This window comes from Carassius carassius, chromosome 30 (genome assembly GCF_963082965.1).
Source record: "Carassius carassius chromosome 30, fCarCar2.1, whole genome shotgun sequence".
Classification (NCBI taxonomy): Eukaryota; Metazoa; Chordata; class Actinopteri; order Cypriniformes; family Cyprinidae; genus Carassius; species Carassius carassius.
Window position 1 is genome coordinate 5,926,895 of NC_081784.1, and position 20,292 is coordinate 5,947,186.

Sequence of the window (20,292 nt, forward strand, 5' to 3'; positions counted from 1 at the left end):
ACTGAAAATCATGGAAACTTCTTGCTTAAAGCTTTTTGAATAACTGTAAGAAGAAAATGTGAATAGTAAGTTGCAGCCTGAGGTATGCATTGATCATCAACAGGATTGCGAAACATTAGCATGTGGAATCTGAAGGAAAGTGAGTTCTTAATGGTGTTGAGTGACTGTTTACATCTCATTACTGTCTGATCGTTTCACCCTCAGAAACTCAAAATCCTCTGCGGCCATCATTTGCTGTCCACCATTAATGTTGAATCCTACCCCCCTCAGCCAACCAATATTATTGTTCATTTTCAGAATTCTGCAATATTTGTCTCTGACATTGAATCATGTGCTGTAATAATTAGAAAATGCAAGGTCTCATTTGTTTCTTTTTGTAAGGAGATGTATTAGGTGGGAAGTGCTGCCTTAATTTGTCTCTCTGCACGTAGGTTATCAGAGCTTCCGCCATCTGACTGCTCTTCACTGGTACCTAATCCCAGACGTCATGATGAATGGCCAAACATGTCAATGATTTGTATTTAGTCAAAACACCATAAGCTGAACAGCATATTTCAACAATTACTTCTGGACTGCATGCTGTTGTTTGGAGCAGTCAGCAGTGAAGGATGCTCAGTAATCCTAGGGAAGAACTTCAAGGGATTGAAATTGATTTTTTCGACTGCAGTCATTTGACTGGGCTCATAATTGTGAGATGGTGCTGGTTAAAAGTCCTTCAGCAATGATTTTATGATTTAAATGATTTAGGATCAGGCTTATAATAGGTTTGGAGAGAAACAAAACAAAATGTGTTTGGTCTTCACAGAGTTCAGTTGGGAACCAAAAAATGACCCTGTCATTGGATACTATGTCAATCCACAAAGAAGCTTTAACAAGTTGAAATGAACTGCTGATGCAGATTTTTCGAGTTTGCCTTATTTATTCCTAACTACAGTCATACAAGGTCACAGAAGCATTAAGCATTATTTTTTTTTATTTAAATACATTCATTATATTATATTTATTTGATTGTATCTTAATTCTCAATTAATTCAAGGCAATAGAAATAATTGTGAATTAAAAAAACAAAAAAATTACCAATGGGTACCATGCTCTTTAATCAGTTTGATTAAAGTAATAGTTCACCCAAAAATACAAATTTGCAAAAAATTTACTGACTCTAAGGGCAAGATGTAGATGAGTATTATTCTTCATCTGAAAATATTTGAAGAAATTTAGCATTACATTACTTCCTCTGCGTTTAAGACATTTTTTAATTTCAAACAGTCAGAATCAGAAGATAAATATGCACAGATCAAACACAGTTTAAAAGCAAAACAGTCCAAAACAGTTCTAAGCAAATATTTTGGAGGATTTTGATGTGAGAAGACAACAGGAAGAGAACACGTATTATCAGTTATAGCGGTATTTTGCCAGAAGCGGTGGGACGTGCCCGGAACACCTCCCCAGGAAGGCGTCAAGGAGGCATCCTGAACAGATGCCTGAGCCACCTCAGCTGGCTCCTCTCAATGTGGAGGAGCAGCGGCTCTACTCTGATCTCCTCCCGAGTGGCCGAGCTCCTCACCCTATCTCTAAGGGACTGCCCAGCCACCCTATGGAGAAAGCTCCTTCTTCACCACGACAGACAGGTACATCACCCACATCACTGCAGAAGCTGCACCTATCCGCCTGTCAATCTCCATCCTTCCCTCACTCGTGAACAAGTCCCCAAGATACTTGAACTCCTCCACTTGAAGCAGGAGCTCTCCACCGACCTGAAGGGGACATGCCACCCTTTTCTGGCTGAAAACCATGGCCTCGGACTTGGAGGTGCTGATTCTCATCCCAGCCGCTTCACAATCTGCTGCAAACTGTCCCAGCGCATGCTGAAGGTCTTGGCCCGATGAAGCCAACATAACAACATCATCTGCAAAAAGCAGAGACGAAGTCATGTGGTCCCCAAACCAGACACCCTCTGGCCGCTTGCTGCACCTAGAAATCCTGTCCATAAAAGTAATGAACAGGACCGGTGATAAAGGGCAGCCCTGCAGGAGTCCAACAGGTATCGGGAGCAAATCTGACTTACTGCCAGGAATGCGAACCAAGCTCCTGCTCCGGTCATACAGGGACCGGACAGCTTTTAACAGAAGGCCCCGGACCCCATACTCCCAGAGCACCCCCCACATGAAGCCACGAGGGACACGGTCGAATGCTTTCTCCAAATCCACAAAACACATGTGGATTGGTTCGGCAAACTACCATGAACCCTCCAGCACCCAGGCGAGGGTATAAAGCTGGTCCAGTGTTCCACGACCGGGACGAAAACCTCATTGTTCCTCCTGAATCCAAGGTTCGACTATCGACCAAATTCTCCTCTCCAGTACCCTGGCATAGACTTTCCCAGGAAGGCTGAGGAGTGTGATCCCCCTGTAGTTGGAACACACCCTCTGGTCCCACTTCTTGAAAAGAGGGACCACCACCCCGGTCTGCCATGTCAGAGGCACTGTCCCTGACTGCCATGCGATGCTGCGGAGACGTGTCAGCCAAGACAGCCCCACAACATCCAGGGACTCGAAGTATTCAGGGCAGATCTCATCCACCCCTGGTGCCTTGCCACCAAGAAGCTTCATAACTACCTCGGTGACTTCAGCTTGGGTGATGGACGAGTCCACCTCCAAGCCCTCGACCTCTGCTTCCTCAACGGATGGCATGTTGGTGGGGTTGAGGAGATCCTCAAAGTATTCCTTTCACCGTCCGACGATATCCCCAGTTGAGGTCAACAGCTGCCCACCTCCACTGTAAACAGTGTTGGCAGAGCACTGCTTCCCCTTCCTGAGGCACCGTACGGTTTGCCAGAATCTCTTCGAGGCCAACCGATAGTCTTTCTCTATGGCCTCACCAAACTCCTCCCAGACCCAAGTTTCTGCCTACACAACCACCCAAGCTTCAGCCCGCTTGGCCTGCCGGTACCCGTCAGCTGCCTCAGGAGTCCGTAAGCCAACCAGGCCTGGTAGGACTCCTTCTTCAGCTTGACAGCATCCCTTACTTCCGGTGTCCACCACCAGATTTGGGGATTGCCACCTTGACAGGCACTAGAGTCCTTACGGCCCCAGCTCTGAGTGGGAACATTGACAATTGAGGCGGAGGACATGGTCCACTCGGACTCAATGTCTCCAGCCTCCGTTGGAATCTGGTCGAAGTTTTGACAGAGGAAGAAAATCTCTCTGACAGAGATAAGTCCCATAACCAATAAATTGAATTAACACATTAAACTGACATCTTAAAAAACCAAAGGTTTCCTCTGGGAACTGTGTACATTGAACTGGAATTCTGTAAATCGACTTCTTAAGTCTAAAAATGAGTGACAGCACCTGCACAGTTATAAAATGCCCCATGTATTTTGTATATTCCCTTCAGCTTCACAGACATTAATGTTCAAATGCAATGTAGTTTTTCTCAGCTTGAAACCAAAGCACTGTCATTTGTTATTTAAAAGTGGACAGGAAGACACATGAGCCTGAGATGGATTGGTCCTCACATTTACCTATCTGCATGGGTTAGTGATTACCTGCATTATTGCAGCTTTCTCTCCTAATAATACACAAAGACAAGATTTTATAGTTAAGTCTGCAACTAAAGAGTTTTCTCTGAACAAAATTGATTTAAAAGTGCTAAAACAGAGGTATCCCATATGTTCATGCAGTATTAATCGGTATGTATGTACCATACATCAAATAACAAATAACTAAATATTGACTAAAAACTAAATATTGTTAATAATGTGTGTAATGTTTTCTTAATAATAATAATTATTATTATTGTTGTAATTATTTAGTTCATTGGGTGGGAGCTCAACGTTTTACACCCACCTTTCAACCCATCACTTCCATGAAACCAGAGATGGTACAAAATATACTCTGAACGTATTAGTTTCCAATACTTTTCTGGTCCTTGTTACTAGCAAAATGTCTGTAAATCTAATTCTTTATAAACAGAGCATGAAAAAAATGTAAATCATGACATTACAACCTGAGTTGCTCATACATTCTGGGGCAACATCTGTTTTAACTCCATTATGCTTTAATCTGTATTTTCTGACCTGAAGTGGCAGTTATGTAGAAACCAGAGAGCGTTTGACATTTTCATTGTTGTGCCTCATTAGGATTCTGGTCTTGAGCTGCTGATATTTATATACTTATGTATATATTTCTTTATTTCACCATTTCCATGTTGTTGGATCGTGGGTGTCTTTATTGAAAATGTGTGTGCAAGTTCATTTGCTTGGCTACTTCACTGACTTCATGTCCACAGGGAATATTTCTGATAATGGGGTGTGAAATTAATATCCAAGGGGAGGCAGTTTAAATATGTGTGTGGTGTGTGAAAGTATGTGTGCATGTGCATGCAACTGTACTGTATGTGGACGAGTGTTTGACTTATTTCTCTTATGTTGTACGAAGATCACATGAATGTCTTGGAAACTTTTCTTGCAATAATTAGAAAATGATTTTCCGTACATCAGATTTTCCACAAATCACATGGCACCACAATAATTTTGCCCCTAATTTGAGAAATGGTGGAGTTGTCATTGTTATGACTTTCAGATCAAATACAAATTATCCTGTTTGTATATTTGTTTATCTACTGTTGGAAATATATATATATATATATATATATATATATATATATATATATATAGGCATGTTTATATGTATTTCACATCATGTTTTCATGTTATCAATTTAAAAAAAAAAAACACAAAATATAGAATGTTTTTAACCACAATATTTTATTTTAGTCTTAACCTGTATGCAACAATATCAAATTTTATAATTATTTAATTAAAAAAAAAAATTACCAAATAAGTGTGAAAAGTGTTCAAAAGTGTAGAAGCATAGAGACATTTGTATATAGTTGTACAGTATATAGTGTATATCGTTTTCATTTTGTAGAATTGTGAGAATTTTTAAAAAGGTTTTTAAAATTGTTTATGAGATTAAGCATTATTAGTATTTTAATCAATATAAACAATGCATCTTTCTTTCTTTTTTAAGGGAACAGGTCGTTATTCCATCTACATTGCTAACTATGCCAGCGGAACTGTAGGTCCACATGCTCTGATTGAAATGGATGAAAGTTCAAGTGACCCGTCCAAGGGAATCATTGCACTGTCAAACGTGGCTGAGCAGGCCGGAGTCAACAAGTTCACAGGTGCATGTCCGCTTATTTATGAATATGTGAATGGGACTGGGTAAGTGTACGATGATGTCAGTGAATATATTACCCAGGACTCTTTAATGGCCATGAGCTGTAGGATCCAGGTTTTTTGTCTTGTGGCTGATTTACAGTGGAGCTCGGTGCTCATATCCGCTTTGAATCACTGAGTTATTGACCGTGTTTATCAGCTAAAGCCGCCAGTAATAGAGAGAACAGGGCCCTTGAAGGGAGCGCTGAATAAAGAGATGGAGGTTTTGGCGCACTCAGCTGTTTACTCCACTGAAAGTCATGTGAAGGCACAAGGACAAGTGAGCCGTATTTCAACTCTGACTTAATCAATGAAGCAGCTATTCCATCAATTACTATGGGGCGAGCAGGGCTTTGGACCACCGTTCAGAGCAGTTTTGGAGAGGCACTGTTGAGAAGGGTTCAACTAGGATAGTCTCCGAATGGAAATGTCGCTGTAGTAACAAAATGAAGCTTTTGTGTTATTCTTGCCTCACTATGGAGGATTCTGTCAAAGCCTTGGCAGACTTCATGTGATTGAATGACACAAAACATGGAATGGCTTTGACCACAATATGTTTTAACTTATTTTATATTTGAATTAATTTAATTTAATACAGTTTTTTATTTCATATTATAACACATTTAATGTCACAAAACGGAATGGATTCAGCAATATGTTTTATTTCATTTAAATTATACATGCTATTTTATTTGTAATAATAATTGTTATGTAATGACACAAAAATATGGAATTGATTTAGCACAATATGTTTGTTTCATTTATTTTACCATTACCATTATTTTACCATTTATTTTATTTTATGAATAAACCTATTTTTTCACTTTATTTACATATTTAATGAGGAGGCTGAAGCTGCATTAGAGTCTATCTGCAGAAGTTTAAAATGTACAGTCCAACAATCAGTAACGTGAAGCCAGGCAAAGGGTCAAAACCACAGTAATAAGTCCAAACGGCAAGCAGGCTAAGGGGTAATACAAAGGCAGTCTTTTATTTTATTTTATTTTATTTTATTTTATTTTATTTTATTTTATTTTACCAGTCTGTAACAATATAAAGAATATAAATACTTAATTATAACAAATCTTTAATACAGCAAAAGTTGTTCCCTCTTCCAAATGTCTTTTCAAATGTTTTTCAAACATATATTTGAAAGTAAGAGCTATTACAACTAGGGGTTTAACGGTACGTGTATTCGTACTGGATTGTTTCGGTACAGGGCTTTCGGTACGGTGCACGTGTGTACCGAATGACCGAATGCAATATTTTGTGTGCGGAACATACACTGCAACTTCTGCAATCAAAACACAGACCCATACGTACTCTAGCAAATTTCGCAAGGAGATTTCAAATAATGTTTTCACCATGGCAGTTTTCACTAAACATCAGTTTTCGTTTAACATCCTGAACAAAGCTTATTAAGAAATCTTTCAGAACATATTTTCACGAAGAATAAGAATAAAACTGAATAAGATGGCAGTGCATTGCATTTTATTATTTTTTTTCCTGTAAACACAGAGCTTATACCTGGGAAACAGCTTTATAGCTTATGCTGTGAAATTGTAAACAATCCTTCGAATAAAGTGCCAATGGCATGAAACCTGAATGGAACTCACATTTTAAAGTAAAATCTATCAGAAGGTTGTCCAGAAAAAAAAAAAATTGGACACACACAAAAAACCCGCTGTGTGAAAAAGAGCAGTGAAAATACATTTAAATACATTTAAACATTTACCTCTCTCATTCATAAAATACATTTAAACATTTACCTCTCTCATTCTTGAGATTTGAGTCTCTGACCTTCTGCAAGCCCCGCCTTGTTCACGCAGTGATTGACATGGCGAGAGGGGGCGGACACGTGATCGGGCACATTGAATTTTGCTACATTCATTGCGGGACATTGAATGAAAATGCAATCCTAAGTGTCTTGACTGTGAGTGTTAATGCATTTAAGAAAAATAGCATTTAAATGATAATTTTGCCAAAGTTTTTGCTTGAACATGTTATACATATCTAATAATTTCTGTAATACATTTTCATTTTAATTTAGCAACTTAAAAAGCATTAAAATTAGAAATGGCAAATGAAAATTATGTAATTTAATTTTCATTTTCATTTTGTACCAAACGTTGCACAAATGTATTGGAAAATGTAAATGTAAATACAGAAATGCATTGCCATTTTACATATTGCATTGTCATTTTGCATATTACATTCCAAATTGAATATTGCTACCCATATGCTTCCATAACAAACTGATCACAGAAAATGTTTGTAAAGCTTTAAATGTTGACTGGTTTTTAAACGCTGATTGGTTTAAGAATAAACCACCAATTTATCTTAGATATTTTTGCTGCATATGCTACAGAACAACAAATTCAGTGCATTAATGGCTGTTGTGTTTCCTCCTGACTGCTTGCTCCGGTGACTATCTACCCGCTGCCGAGCTCTGCCTGGATCTTGTTTTCCCATTTTGCTGAGCGGTGCCAGCCAGAGTTATTTTCTGTTCATTTCCAGTCCATTCTAGGGCTGTGTGATTAATAGAAATCGTCATAAAATCATGATTTGAGCGTGCACGATTTCTAAATCGCTTTATAGCACGATTTTCTGCGGCCCTCACCTCCCGTAGTATGCTATCCGATCCAATCAGAATGCATTGCGCCTAGCGCGAGAACAGAACAGACTGGGCATATGCCTGTAACTCCAGGTTCACACACTGTCTGTGATGCGCCTTTTTTCCGAGCCAATGTTAACGGATCAGAAGGTTCACACTACACGCGGTAAAAGGCTAGAAATAAAAACGTGCGAAAATAATTAATATCTAGCACATGAGCATAGAGAGAGTTGTGAGCGCACAGGACGCAGTTTAAGTGAGGGGAGACATGTTTTAAGTGCGCAAACTCTCTCCGCGCAGAGCAGCGTGTATCTGAGCAAGTACGTCTGGTTTTGTGACAGCGCAAAGGAAATCTGCGTGCGAACAGAGAGATTCGCTCTCGTGCATTATTTTACTGTGCTTTCGCGTTATATTTATGCGCTCTCGCTGCTGACCGCATACACATACTGTATACACACTCCAAACACCTGAGGCACTGCTACAATTAATGAGCTCTATGAACAATGCACGGCAAAAAAGAAAAAAAAAGTCCCTGGACAGGGGATTTTTTTTTTTGTTTGCCATAAGTCTATACATTTTTTTATACATCTTTACTATAGTGATAATTTTGACTTATGTCTGTTCTAGAGACGTTACAATTTTTTGATAAAGCTCTAATTGGTTTTCTTTTGGAAATATGTTTCAAATTAATCCTGAATGCATTTATGACTGTAAAAGCATATCGGTGTGTGTCACAATCGCAAAAATTATCAAAGAAATCGTGATAGGTTTGTTTTGTTTGTTTTTTTTTGTCCATATCGCAGAGCCCTAGTTCATTCAATAAATACAGTTAACAATCTAGCTTCTGATTACTTAGTTATTAACCCAACAATACCGGGGTCAGTTAATTTTTTTGAAGTGGGCCGCGCAAACATATGTGTGTGCTTGTGTGGGCCGCGAGCTGAAAAAGGTTGGGAACCACTGGATTAGTTGTTTCAGCTCTAAAACCTACCCGATGTCACTGTAACCTTAACCAATGAAATCGACTGTAGCGCAGGATTTCCGCTGAACTGGTTTAAAAAAAAAAAAAATAATTCACACACCGCGCGCTGTACACCAACCAGGGGGGCAGGGTTTCAAATTTTTTTGAAGCACCCCTGGGCGCCGCCATTGGCTAGCGGACCCCCACCTGCTGTTAGCATTCCATTCATTTTGGCGTCACTTTGACAGCAAATAACTTTACATCTGAGGCGTTTAAAGACTCCATTTGTCCATTAATTATTTCTAAAGAAACACGAAAATGTATAAAAGGCTCCATTACCTTGTATCTTACGTTATGGTCCCGTAGAAGCAGTTTTTGTAAAAAATAGGCTAATGATTAGGTCATAACCAGCGAATCTCTGTCACACAGTAGAGAAATTACCGTATGGACAGGAGGAGAAGCTCGCAGACAATCCTTTACTGTCTATAAGGCAATCGTGGGGACGTGGAGGCATAAAGCCAAGGGAGATAATTAATCAGAATACTTAAAATTTAAAAAACTTAAAAATACCAAAATTTGCTCCTGTTCACGCTCGCCTTCTCTGGAAGATTCGGTGGGTGATTCAGATTTCTCTTGGCACAGCGATTAGAAGACTTACAGGTTGCTCATGTGACATCTACGTCATCAAGCTCAGTTTGAGTCTGCGCAGTACGCCCGACCCCCAGGAAGTACGTGCTTCTAATTGACTTCATTTGTCTCCGTTGAATCCAATGGGGGACAATAGTTGTCTACGCTGTGTCCATTTCTTTTACTGTCTATGACACCAACATACACGGCATGCTTTAGCCCAGCCTCTCGCTAGCTAGCATCATGACCAATGACAGTAAAAGGGTCATGGCCAATGCAGACAAGCCCATAGACAGTATGGACAAGCCGGACCTTGAAGAGTCACCCATATCATTAAGGTCTCCTGTAATAGTTATTTATTTATATTTTTCATTATATTTTATTATGTGATATTGGTTTGAGACTGAGAGTATTTTATTTAGTGGAGAACTTTGCGGCAGTATTTTATTTCTTATTCTTTTTTTTTATTTTATATATTTTTTAATTATATTTTATTAAAAAAGTGTTTAGAAAAGTGTAAACATAAAAAAAAGTTTATAGTAATAAACAACCTGCAGTTTAATGTTTGCATTTCTTTACCTTACTGTACCGAAAATGAACCGAACCGTGACTGTAGAACCGAGGTACGTACCGAACCGTGATTTTTGCCTACCGTTACACCCCTAATTACAACTCTTAATATCATGCTCTTTTTTTCTTTAAAGCAGCTTTGAAACATCATGATGCTCATTGTGAAAAGCGCTATACAAAAAAATTACTTGCTGCTGTAATTCAACTGGAGGTCAGAGCTGTAGAATAGTGATTGCTGGGTGAGATGTGTTGAAAGAGAGCTGGTTAAATGCACGTTCACACTCTCTGTAATGTGATTATGGGCAGTCAGAGTCTGTGTCAGCAAAAGCAGCAGAGAGCCGCTGCTGGGGAAATGAGCTGGAAAGCCACTAACGATATCTGCTGTGCGTTTGGTGATGATGGCCGTCTCTGCTGTGAGTTATAGGGGGACGGGGGGTCGTGGTGAGTCCCATCCTCAGTCAGACCCTACCTGATATTTTCTGTGACAATGAGTACAGCCCTAACTTTCTGTTTCGGAACAACGGGGATGGTACATTTACAGATGTGGCGGCACAAGCGGGTAAGTAAGAGCTGGCGCTTTTCATTTTTTGTGATGATTTTGTTTTGAAAGGTGAGTTTGTTAGCCTTTCAAAGCAAACATGCAATGAAATTTTTGTATTTGTTGTCACAGGGGTTGATGACCCAATGCAGCATGGCCGTGGAGTGGCGTTAGCAGATTTTAATCGGGATGGGAAGACAGACATTGTCTATGGAAACTGGAATGGGCCACATCGTCTGTTCCTACAGCTCAGCAATAATCGCAAGCAAAGGTTTAAGGTGCAGATTTTAAAAACACTCTTTGCAATTCTTTTAGCTGTAATGGAAGAGAAGATGTTTTTATTGCTGTCCTTGCCAGGCCAGAAACTTTAAGATTGTTTTATATATATATATATATATATATATATATATATTATACTAAATAATGGGAGGATCAGCTTTGTTATACAGAACAAATTGTGATCCCTACATTCTGATCTGTATAATTAAATCATTCTGAGAGAAAACAGAGGATAAAATAATAACATCTGCGGTCTGATTGAAATATTTAGTTATTCTCTAATCATTGTTCTATTGTTTGCACAGTGACCTTCAGAAAAGATGTGTTAAATTAATCAAAAGTGGCAGTAAAGACTCAAATATTTTAAATAAATGGTGTTCTTTTGAAATTACTCTTTATCTAAACATCCTCAAAAAAAATAAAATAATAATAATTGGTGTTCCACAATGATAATAAGCAACACGATTGCTTTTAACTTTGATAATAATAAAGTTTCTTGAGCAGCAAATCAGCATTTTACATTTTTTTAAGGATCCCGTGACACTGAAGACTGGAAAACTGTTATTTTTAATTGTGACAATTTTTCATGTTTTTACTGTATTTTTGATCAAATAAATGCAGCTTTGGTGAGCAGAAGGAAAAAAAACCTTTGTCCTGTGGGGCCAGTCAGAATTTGTAAGTCTGGTAATCTTAAACTAATGGTTTAATTAGGCTATGTAATCAAGCCTGTCCTTAAATAAATAATAAAAAACATTATTATCTATTTATTTTCCTGCAGTAGTTAGTCATTAACCTTTGGAGCTCTGTATCACCAGAGTGTGTCAGGTAATCGTGTTTTATTGGACTTTTGTTATGGATGGAACAGTGCTGTGTGTGTAGGTCTTCTTCAGCTTTAGTTTGATCTCAGTGTTAACCGCAGTGATCGGCTTCTTTAGCACAGAGATAAATGTCAGCAGGAAGCTGTTTTATGGGGGTGAATTGTTGGGGTAATGTCTAATGGTAGACCTTACAGAAGGATTTGTGAATCCGAGTAGGGTATTGTGACCTTTGCCAATATAATTGCATTGTGATTAAGATGCTTTGTTATTCCGAGTGTTAATTCAACTTTGGCTGAACAAGTACACCAGCTTGTGGAAGTGCATGTATTTGCAAGTGCATCAGTATTGTCTCGTGCTCAACTGTTTCATCACCTCTGCTGGTTCCTGTCCAGAGATGGCCATTGTCTCTCCTTCAACCAGACAGCAGAAGGTCACTTCATGGGCTTTCTCCTGCAGATTTTATGAGCCCTATAATTAAAATTGGGGTTAATACTTGAGAGAGTGCCGGCATGCTCAATAACTCTTCCATGACTCGTTGCTGCACTATTGAAGCGCAACAATAGCAGTTACTTTTCTCTGTTAAAACTCCCTGCAGTTTTTAGACTGTTTTAGAATGTTTTTATCTGCAGCTTAGAACTTTGTTATAGATATCACATATCTGACTCTCCAGATCTTAAAGCTGATGTTCTCCTGTCAGCAAAGGTAAAATACTTTCCTGTCCCAGTTTAATATGTAGAGACAACTACTGTAAGTATTTTCCCAAGTGTAAAGAGTGTCAGCACTGTGGAGTTTCAAATTTTGATACGCTGATATTCTCTGTACCAGGACGTCGCCACACAGAAGTTTTCCATGCCATCTCCTGTTCGCACTGTCATCGCAGCCGACTTTGATAATGACAATGAACTGGAAGTTTTTTTCAACAACATTGCCTACAGAGGACCATCAGCCAACAGACTCTTCAGGTGTGAACAAAAAGACTATACAGACATAGGTTAGATCTTAGAGGGATGCAGAACACAAGGAGATGTTTAACAGGATGTTCACACTGATTTTTTTATGCAGTGTAAGTGAATGGCCATCAAAGGCAAAAAAAAAAAAATAATCTTGTGCATTATTTAATGTCTTTCCAAGTCACCTAATACCTGTCTGAAGGACAGACTGAAAGTTTATTCATGATCAGGAATATAAAAAATTACCCCCGTTATAGTTCTCAAATCCAATGAGGAATATACTGTAGAAATGTTGTGAACAAATTTTGGTGTATTTATATACTATTAAAGTATTTATTAATATTTAAATTAGCTTTTAATTGAAAATTTAATTTTAATTTTAATAATTTTATTTTGTGTATTTTTTAAATATATTTTTGTTAATACTTTTTAGCTTGCAATGATTTTCATTGCAATTTAGTTTTAATAATCATAGGTTTTTTTGCTTATTTTATATAGTTAGTTTATAATATTTGTTTATAACTTTTTAACTATATTTAAATCTAATAGTTTATTTTATTTCAGCATTTTAATTGACAAACAATTTTTTTAATAGTTTTTTAGTTGCCAATAAAACCTGCTGGTAACCATTTACTGCCATTGTATGGGAAAAGAACAACATCAACATTCTGATACCCCCCCCCACTCATAATACAGTATATCAGAAGGATAGTTCATTTCACTCTATGAATGTAACCTGTCTTTTGTGATTTATACAATTGCCTCGTTGATCAAAATGACCTAAGAAAACAGTATTAACTTTATGTAACAGAGTTATTTCTTTAACATTTATTTTGGGGATTTGGTAGTAAGCCCAGATGGCATGACAAGCCAGCAAGTCCAACCGCCAGACCACAAACACAACCCAGTCCAACCACAACTCTACCTGATGGGAAATTCCCCTTACGTCCAACCTCACCCATTAAACGATGGCTTTCTAATGAGAAGACTGGACGTAGCATTAAACAGGACATTGTTTCAAATTAGTTTCTAATCCCATACTCAAACATTCTGGACATCGGTTCTCAGAAAGCAAAGCCGTAAGCTTTTTGTATAAAGAAACCTTTTAGTTAGCATTATTAGTCATCAAAATGTAGCGTATGAACTTCCAGCCCTAAAAAATGTTTTAACTGAATCAATATTGTGTGGGTTTCATGAGCCTGTAAATGAATATCTCCATTGAGACATGTTATATAACATACATCTGACAAGGTACATTTGTCTTTGACTGTTCATTTGCGTCGAGTTGCAAAATGCAAATTGAGTAAGTAATTAATCTTTACCATGGCAGAGTTTCTCGGAGAGAACACGGAGATCCACAGATCGAGGAGCTGAACGTCGGGGAGGCCGCCGAACCAGAGGGACGGGGAACCGGTACGAAGGGTTTGGCTGGTTCATTCCATCCAAATTTAGTACTGTTTATCTTGTAAATCCAATTCATGACTTTTACAAATGGTAAATTTAAGATTTTCCCCTTAAAATAACTTGAAAATGAACATTTGTTTTATTTTTTTTTAATTATAAAGGATTGAGGAGCCTGTTATGTCAAAATGTTATTACCAATACAGCATTAATGTTCTCACCTCCATGTTGTTTAAAAGCTTGTCACATTACATTTTGGACAACATGAGTTTTGGAAAACATCAAAGGATATGCTTGTCAATCAATCAATGTGCTTTTTTCTTCTTTCTTTTTTTATAAATTTAAATTAGCTTTATTTAATACTCTGAGAGTTTCTGATTTTTTTTCTCTTTTTTTCGTCATAGATTACACTTTGCACTTGGACATTGTGTGTTAATGTGTCAAGATAAAAAAAAAACTGTTGATCACGTTGAGATTTATTGTCATTTGAGGTATAATTTTACATTAATTGGTATATTGACAAAAGTGCAGATTTTTTACCCATTTGTTTAGAGTGAAGGCACATGGCTAGTGAAATACTAATACACTATTAGTCAGAGGTTTTATGGTCATTACGTTTTTTTTTTTTGAAAGAAATTAATATTTTAATCCAGCAGTGATGCATTAAACAAAACAAAAGTGACAAAGACTTACTGTACATCATTACAAATGTTATATTTACAGTTCTATTCATCAAAGAATCCTGAAAAAAGGTGTCATGGTTTTCACAAAATATTAAGCAGCACAGCTATTATCAATATTGATATTAATAAGAAGTTGACAATAACATTAGCATATTAAAATGATTTGTGAAGGATCATGTGACAATGAAGACTGGAGTAATGATGCTGACAATTTGGCTTTTCCACCACAGAAATAATTTACATTTTTAAAAAAATAAGAAAACTTTTATTGTAATAATGTTTCATATTATGACTGTTCTACTGTATTTTTCTTAATAAAAAAAAGGATAAGAAACATAAAACAAACCTTTAAAAACCAAGGTAAAAAAGTTGCTGACCCCTAACTTTTGGTTTATACTACGGTATTGAACAGTAGTGTATGTTAATTGGGCACACCTTCGTGTAAAGAAGAAGTTGGTAGTTTTTGGTGTACTAGAACAGATGAACAAACAACTAAACTTTGCTGTGATGGGATGGTTGCGTTCAACTCCAAAACTTAATCCCGATTATTTCATCTCGACCACTAGATGGCATTATAAATCCAGGCTTGTCTATAACTGCATCTTGTTACTTTTATGACATTTATGACATTCAGTCACCCCTCAATCTAAATCACCATCATCATCATCATTAGAAAGCCAATGTATCAATGTATAAGTGGTCTAAAGATTTTTTTGGTATTAATGTTGAGAATTGGAAACTATGTGCTACAGCTGTATCTGAGCAGGATGATCTGTATTTCAGGAGCAGCTGTGACTGATGTTGATGGAGATGGGCAGCTGGATCTTTTGGTGGTGCATGGGGAAAGTGCAGCTCAACCCATCTCTGTGTATCAAGTCACTCAGGTGAGATAGTGTTTTAGACCGATCAGCCACATTTAAATAGACAAAACACTTCAGATTTCTTTGAGAAATAAGTTATGCTTTGTTCCAGTATCACATTTTCTCAAATGTTTCTTCTGAAATCCCTTAAGAGAAATAAAAGATTTGAATTCAGAAATGAGACAAACCAATACCTAACCAATAATTGAGGTAAGCGGCCGCTTAGGGCCCAGGGAATCAGGGGGCCCCATCTGATATTGGTGAAACATGTTTGGCAAATGCTCCAGTGTGTATTTGTGTTCTGGAGAGCGTCAACGTTTCACTCACCACTCAAAACGGCGATTTTTGACAAGTGCTGAGTTCTTCTGCAAGCTCGCGAAAACTCTCATTATAACAACATGTAGATACGATGTAAATAAGAGATTGTGCAGTGCAGTGCAGACAGCTTCACTGATTAACGGAACGTCAGGAGATTGCGATGAACTTAAGTCAATGACAGCTTTTAAGGGAGTGCTTTCTGTGCACTTTCTACGCTGTATAATCTGATTGTCTCAGAACCTCAGAGAAGAAAGGATCGTGTTTCGTATCATGACTTTATTTCTCTTGGTGCTTCAAAATGACTAGTTTGTGTGCTTTTTTTTACGCACGTACTGGTGCAAACTGCTGTGAACTCAAATACACGAATGCGACTGGACATTCACTTAGTTGATTACATTTTATACTTGTTTCTTGGCAAACCCACCATATGCCTTAAGAACACTTGGAATATGAACGAGTTGCGTGGGATAATTTTACGACATTTTAATTCTTTTTGTAATTTTGTAAGATTGAAGAAGGTTACAATTCATTAAATGGACAAGTGCAAGCAAGTCTTCTTTTGTGATCTAAAAATTTTAATAAATAATTTAGCCTAATATGGCATCAGAACAGTTGTTAAATTTTGTAGAGGTATATAAGTTAAAAACTATGAGAGAGCAATAGGAAAACAAAGCTGAAAGCCAGAAATTTTAGGCAATTTTGAAGTCCTGGCCAGGACATGGACAAAAAGAGGACATATGGTCATCTTAAAACAGTATTTTGCATTTATGGTTGAAGTTTAACAACTGTTTTGACATAAGTTGTTGATTTTTCATTACAGGGCTCATCTAATAAATGGCTCCGTGTGATTCCACGCACACAGTTTGGGGCTTTTGCTCGTGGGGCAAAGGTGATAGTCTACACCAAGTGGAATGGCCCTCACACACGCATTATAGATGGAGGATCAGGGTACTTGTGCGAGATGGAGCCAGTGGCTCACTTTGGACTAGGTATGTATTTATTTCCCACTCTCTTTTGCCTAAAAAGCCTGCCTAAATTTTTTTTTAATTGACCAGACCTGTAAAATATATTTCATAAGTGCATCCACCGTCTCGGAAATGTTCAGGGTCGCAGAGTAGTGGGAAAACAAGTGTTCGCTCTGCTGACTCATTACAGAGAAACAATTATGATGTAACGCCAGGTCATGTTCAGTGGGGGGCTTCGGGTTTCAGTAACATTATCCTCCATGTTGAGGCCGGTTCCTTGAATATCCTCATAGACTGAAGGTCCGGAGAGAAGCCTGCAGGTGCAGCAGCCGGTGGCAGCAAACCGGACCTTTTCCCCATGGCTCGGCCATGTTACAGATGCTTGGAGGCACATGGCTTCAACTGGGAGCTATCGGACAGATTTGTGGCAGGAGTAGGCTGCCAGCTGGAAGCTCGTATTGCTCTGAATGTGCTGTGAAAAACAAAATGATAGCCATCAGTGGTCACTGGATCACCCTGAGGGATCGTAAATATGTGCGTATGTGTTCAGGCCTCTCATCGATGTTTCTTTCAGTAAGAGTGTTTGTAAATTGATGTAAAATATCTGCACTACAAAATAAATCGATAGTACAGTTTACGGTGTCGAATTATGGAAGTCGATTTCTTTCTTTTCCTTTTTTTTTAATTCTGACTTTTTGTCTCACAATTGCAGCTTTATTTCTTGCAGTGGCAGTGTTGTCTCACAATATGACTTTATATCTTACAGTAGATCGATTTCCATCCAAATGTGAAGCAAATATTTTCAGAGTTTGCAAAAAAAAACAAACAAGAAAAGCCAATTAGGGGCCTTTCTATCTAGTTGTTTGAGCGGATGATGGTGGTATTGGTAATCTAGTAACCAACAGTAAATAAAACACCATCACCAGAAATTGCTAATTATTAGCAATTTCCATTACTCATTTCTAATGTGATACTTCAAAATGCACATAACAACAGGGTGTTGGAAATATAGCTTGTGGTACCTCACAATTGCACCTTATATTATTTTTTATTTATTTAGATTTTTAGATATTTTGAATATTTAGATTTATATGCCAAACATTACTATGGTAGATGTCTCTTTTTTTGATTAAATTATTATTATTATTATTTTTTAAATACATTATATTAAGATTTTTAGATATTTAAAACATTTATATTTCTCAGATAATCCCATTATACTTCTAAAAAAAGACAATTTTTTAAATGTAATTAATTAATCTTTTTTAGACATTTTGTGTTTTTAGATTACCATTATACATCTCAACAGAAAAATGTATGGATTTTTATTTAATAAATTATTACTATTATTATTATTTAGATTATTAGATATTTAGAATTTCTGATTTCTCAGACTAACTAAATTAATTAATTAATTAATTAATTACCATGGTACTGTTTGTTAGTGAATAGTATCTGTATTGCATTCAGTTATCCAAACACTGCAATCATCTATCATTTTCCACATGCAGAATTTGCAGATTGCCTTTATTTAATAAAAAGCTGATAGGTGCTCAGTATGTCGTTCCCAACTAAACTGCATCTTTCAGTAACCACTGGTGAAATCTCATGCTTTTTGTCTCGAGAGGCACCTGGGCCAGCCTGGGCACTGCCAGGAGCCCCATGGATCTGTTTACCTAAGAAATGTCGCTTTAATTAAGAACTGGGAAGGCAGTCAGCTTCTCTCCTGCTTGACTAAAGGCTATAATGGAAAGAAAGTCTAATGCCCACCATGTCCCTTCTCATTTCAGCTCCTTTTGAAGTTCTGTCTTCCTCCTCCACCACATTCATTTCCAATGGACGATCTCTCCGTTCATGATCACTATGGCAGTCTCCTCTAATGGCCATGTTAATTATTGTCCCCGCCGTCTGTGAGAAAGTGTCTCTGACAATTAGATTGAAGGTAGTTAATGGATGCTTCTGTAAACTTTCTTAAATTAAGTGCTTTCCAACCACTGTGCCATTTATATGGCTCCTTATTGCAGCCACCAAACAACAGACAGATTTCATCGGTCTGGCATGTGAGAACCTCATTGCTTTAATGCCTCAGTGGCTGCTATGCCAGAAACTCTCTGGCCTGTGAACCCCACACACCAGCAGTCATGAGAAACCGGTTCTCCCGATCAAAGGAGATGTGTTCAGGCCTCGCTGCTCACGAAGCTGCCCACAGCTGAGACTGAACACATTCTTGTGCATTTGTTTTAGAGACTACGTGGTCTGTGCCAAACCAGAGCCTAGTCCAACCTGGCTATTGCCGAGGAACTTCTTGGGAGGGCCCTTTTTCCAGAATGGTATTTTTCCATGGAGAGATGTACATTATGAAAATAAATAATTTATTATGTCTCCAAAGCCTGAGGGGAAGTTTTAAAGACGTTCACGAGGTACTAAAAGGATTGATGCTTTGCCACCCTGACAGGGAAGGATGTGGCCACCAGTTTGGAAGTGTTCTGGCCAGGTGGACGTTCTGTGGCGAGACCTCTGGAGCCCAGTGATATGAACAAAGTGATGGAGATCTATTACCCTGAGAATGAGGAGGAGGCGACCCTAGTGGTGGAGATTGAAGTGAGTACCCCGCCTGTCATATTCATGTGTTCTTTCTTTATTTGAGAGGTTGAATTGTTGTAAGTAATATCTATTTCTTTTCACAGTGTGGACCAGGATTTGAGGTCAATGAAAATGGCCGCTGCACTGGTAAGTTTTTGAGCAATCTGACCTTTAACCTCCCAGAGGCCTAAACTCCATAATCCATTGCAACAAATGTACTCTTTCAATGTACTCTCATTAAAAAAAGTAAATACCATGGTGCTTTTTGTTAGTGTACCATAGAACTTTTTGTTAGTGAATAGTATCTGTATTGCATGCAGTTATCCAAACCCTGCAATCATCTATAATTTTCCAGAATGTAGAATTTGCAGATTGCCTTTATTAAATAAAAAGCTGATAGGTGCTCAGTATGTCTTTCCCAACTTAACTGTGTCGCTGCTCACTAGTTATAAAAAATATATAGCGTGAGACTGGTCTGAATTATGTACCATACACAGTAAAGTAGTTTCTAGCAAAAATGAAAGCAAAAAATAAAATAAAGGTATTGTGTTGTTAGTTTAGCAACATGCTAACGGAAAATTGTGAGTCAAGACTCCTACGTGATTCACATGTGCATCATCTGGTGCAAAGCAGTCCAAATCAGTCACTTATACAGTAAGATTCCATTTAAGTTAGGATGTTGCCTTAATTGGAATCTTCCTATGTATGCAGCAGACAGCAAGGCAACTCAGCAGGTTTAAGAACAGAAACTGTGTCAGTCATCGTGAGTTTGGTGTAGTAGGTGTGACTTCTTGGTTCGATGCACACATATAATGGTATCTTGAAGCATTTCACTCCCACAAATAAATGTGGCTGTCATTTCTTAAACTTGTGGAGAGAGCATCATGTATCAGACCTCATG

At 37.8% G+C, this 20,292-nt stretch overlaps 1 protein-coding gene across 1 annotated transcript in view; it reads left to right on the forward strand.

The window, feature by feature from the left end:
- The window catches only part of LOC132110287 (cartilage acidic protein 1-like), a 29,008-nt gene that overhangs the window by 7,483 nt on the left and 1,233 nt on the right, over positions 1-20,292 (forward strand). Inside the window, exons 5-13 of the mRNA XM_059516858.1 lie at positions 5,034-5,190; positions 10,421-10,555; positions 10,667-10,812; positions 12,457-12,593; positions 13,912-13,994; positions 15,449-15,549; positions 16,664-16,832; positions 19,264-19,409; positions 19,496-19,538. Coding sequence (XP_059372841.1) covers positions 5,034-5,190; positions 10,421-10,555; positions 10,667-10,812; positions 12,457-12,593; positions 13,912-13,994; positions 15,449-15,549; positions 16,664-16,832; positions 19,264-19,409; positions 19,496-19,538 — 1,117 coding nt within the window. The remainder of the gene's footprint in view (positions 1-5,033; positions 5,191-10,420; positions 10,556-10,666; positions 10,813-12,456; positions 12,594-13,911; positions 13,995-15,448; positions 15,550-16,663; positions 16,833-19,263; positions 19,410-19,495; positions 19,539-20,292) is intronic.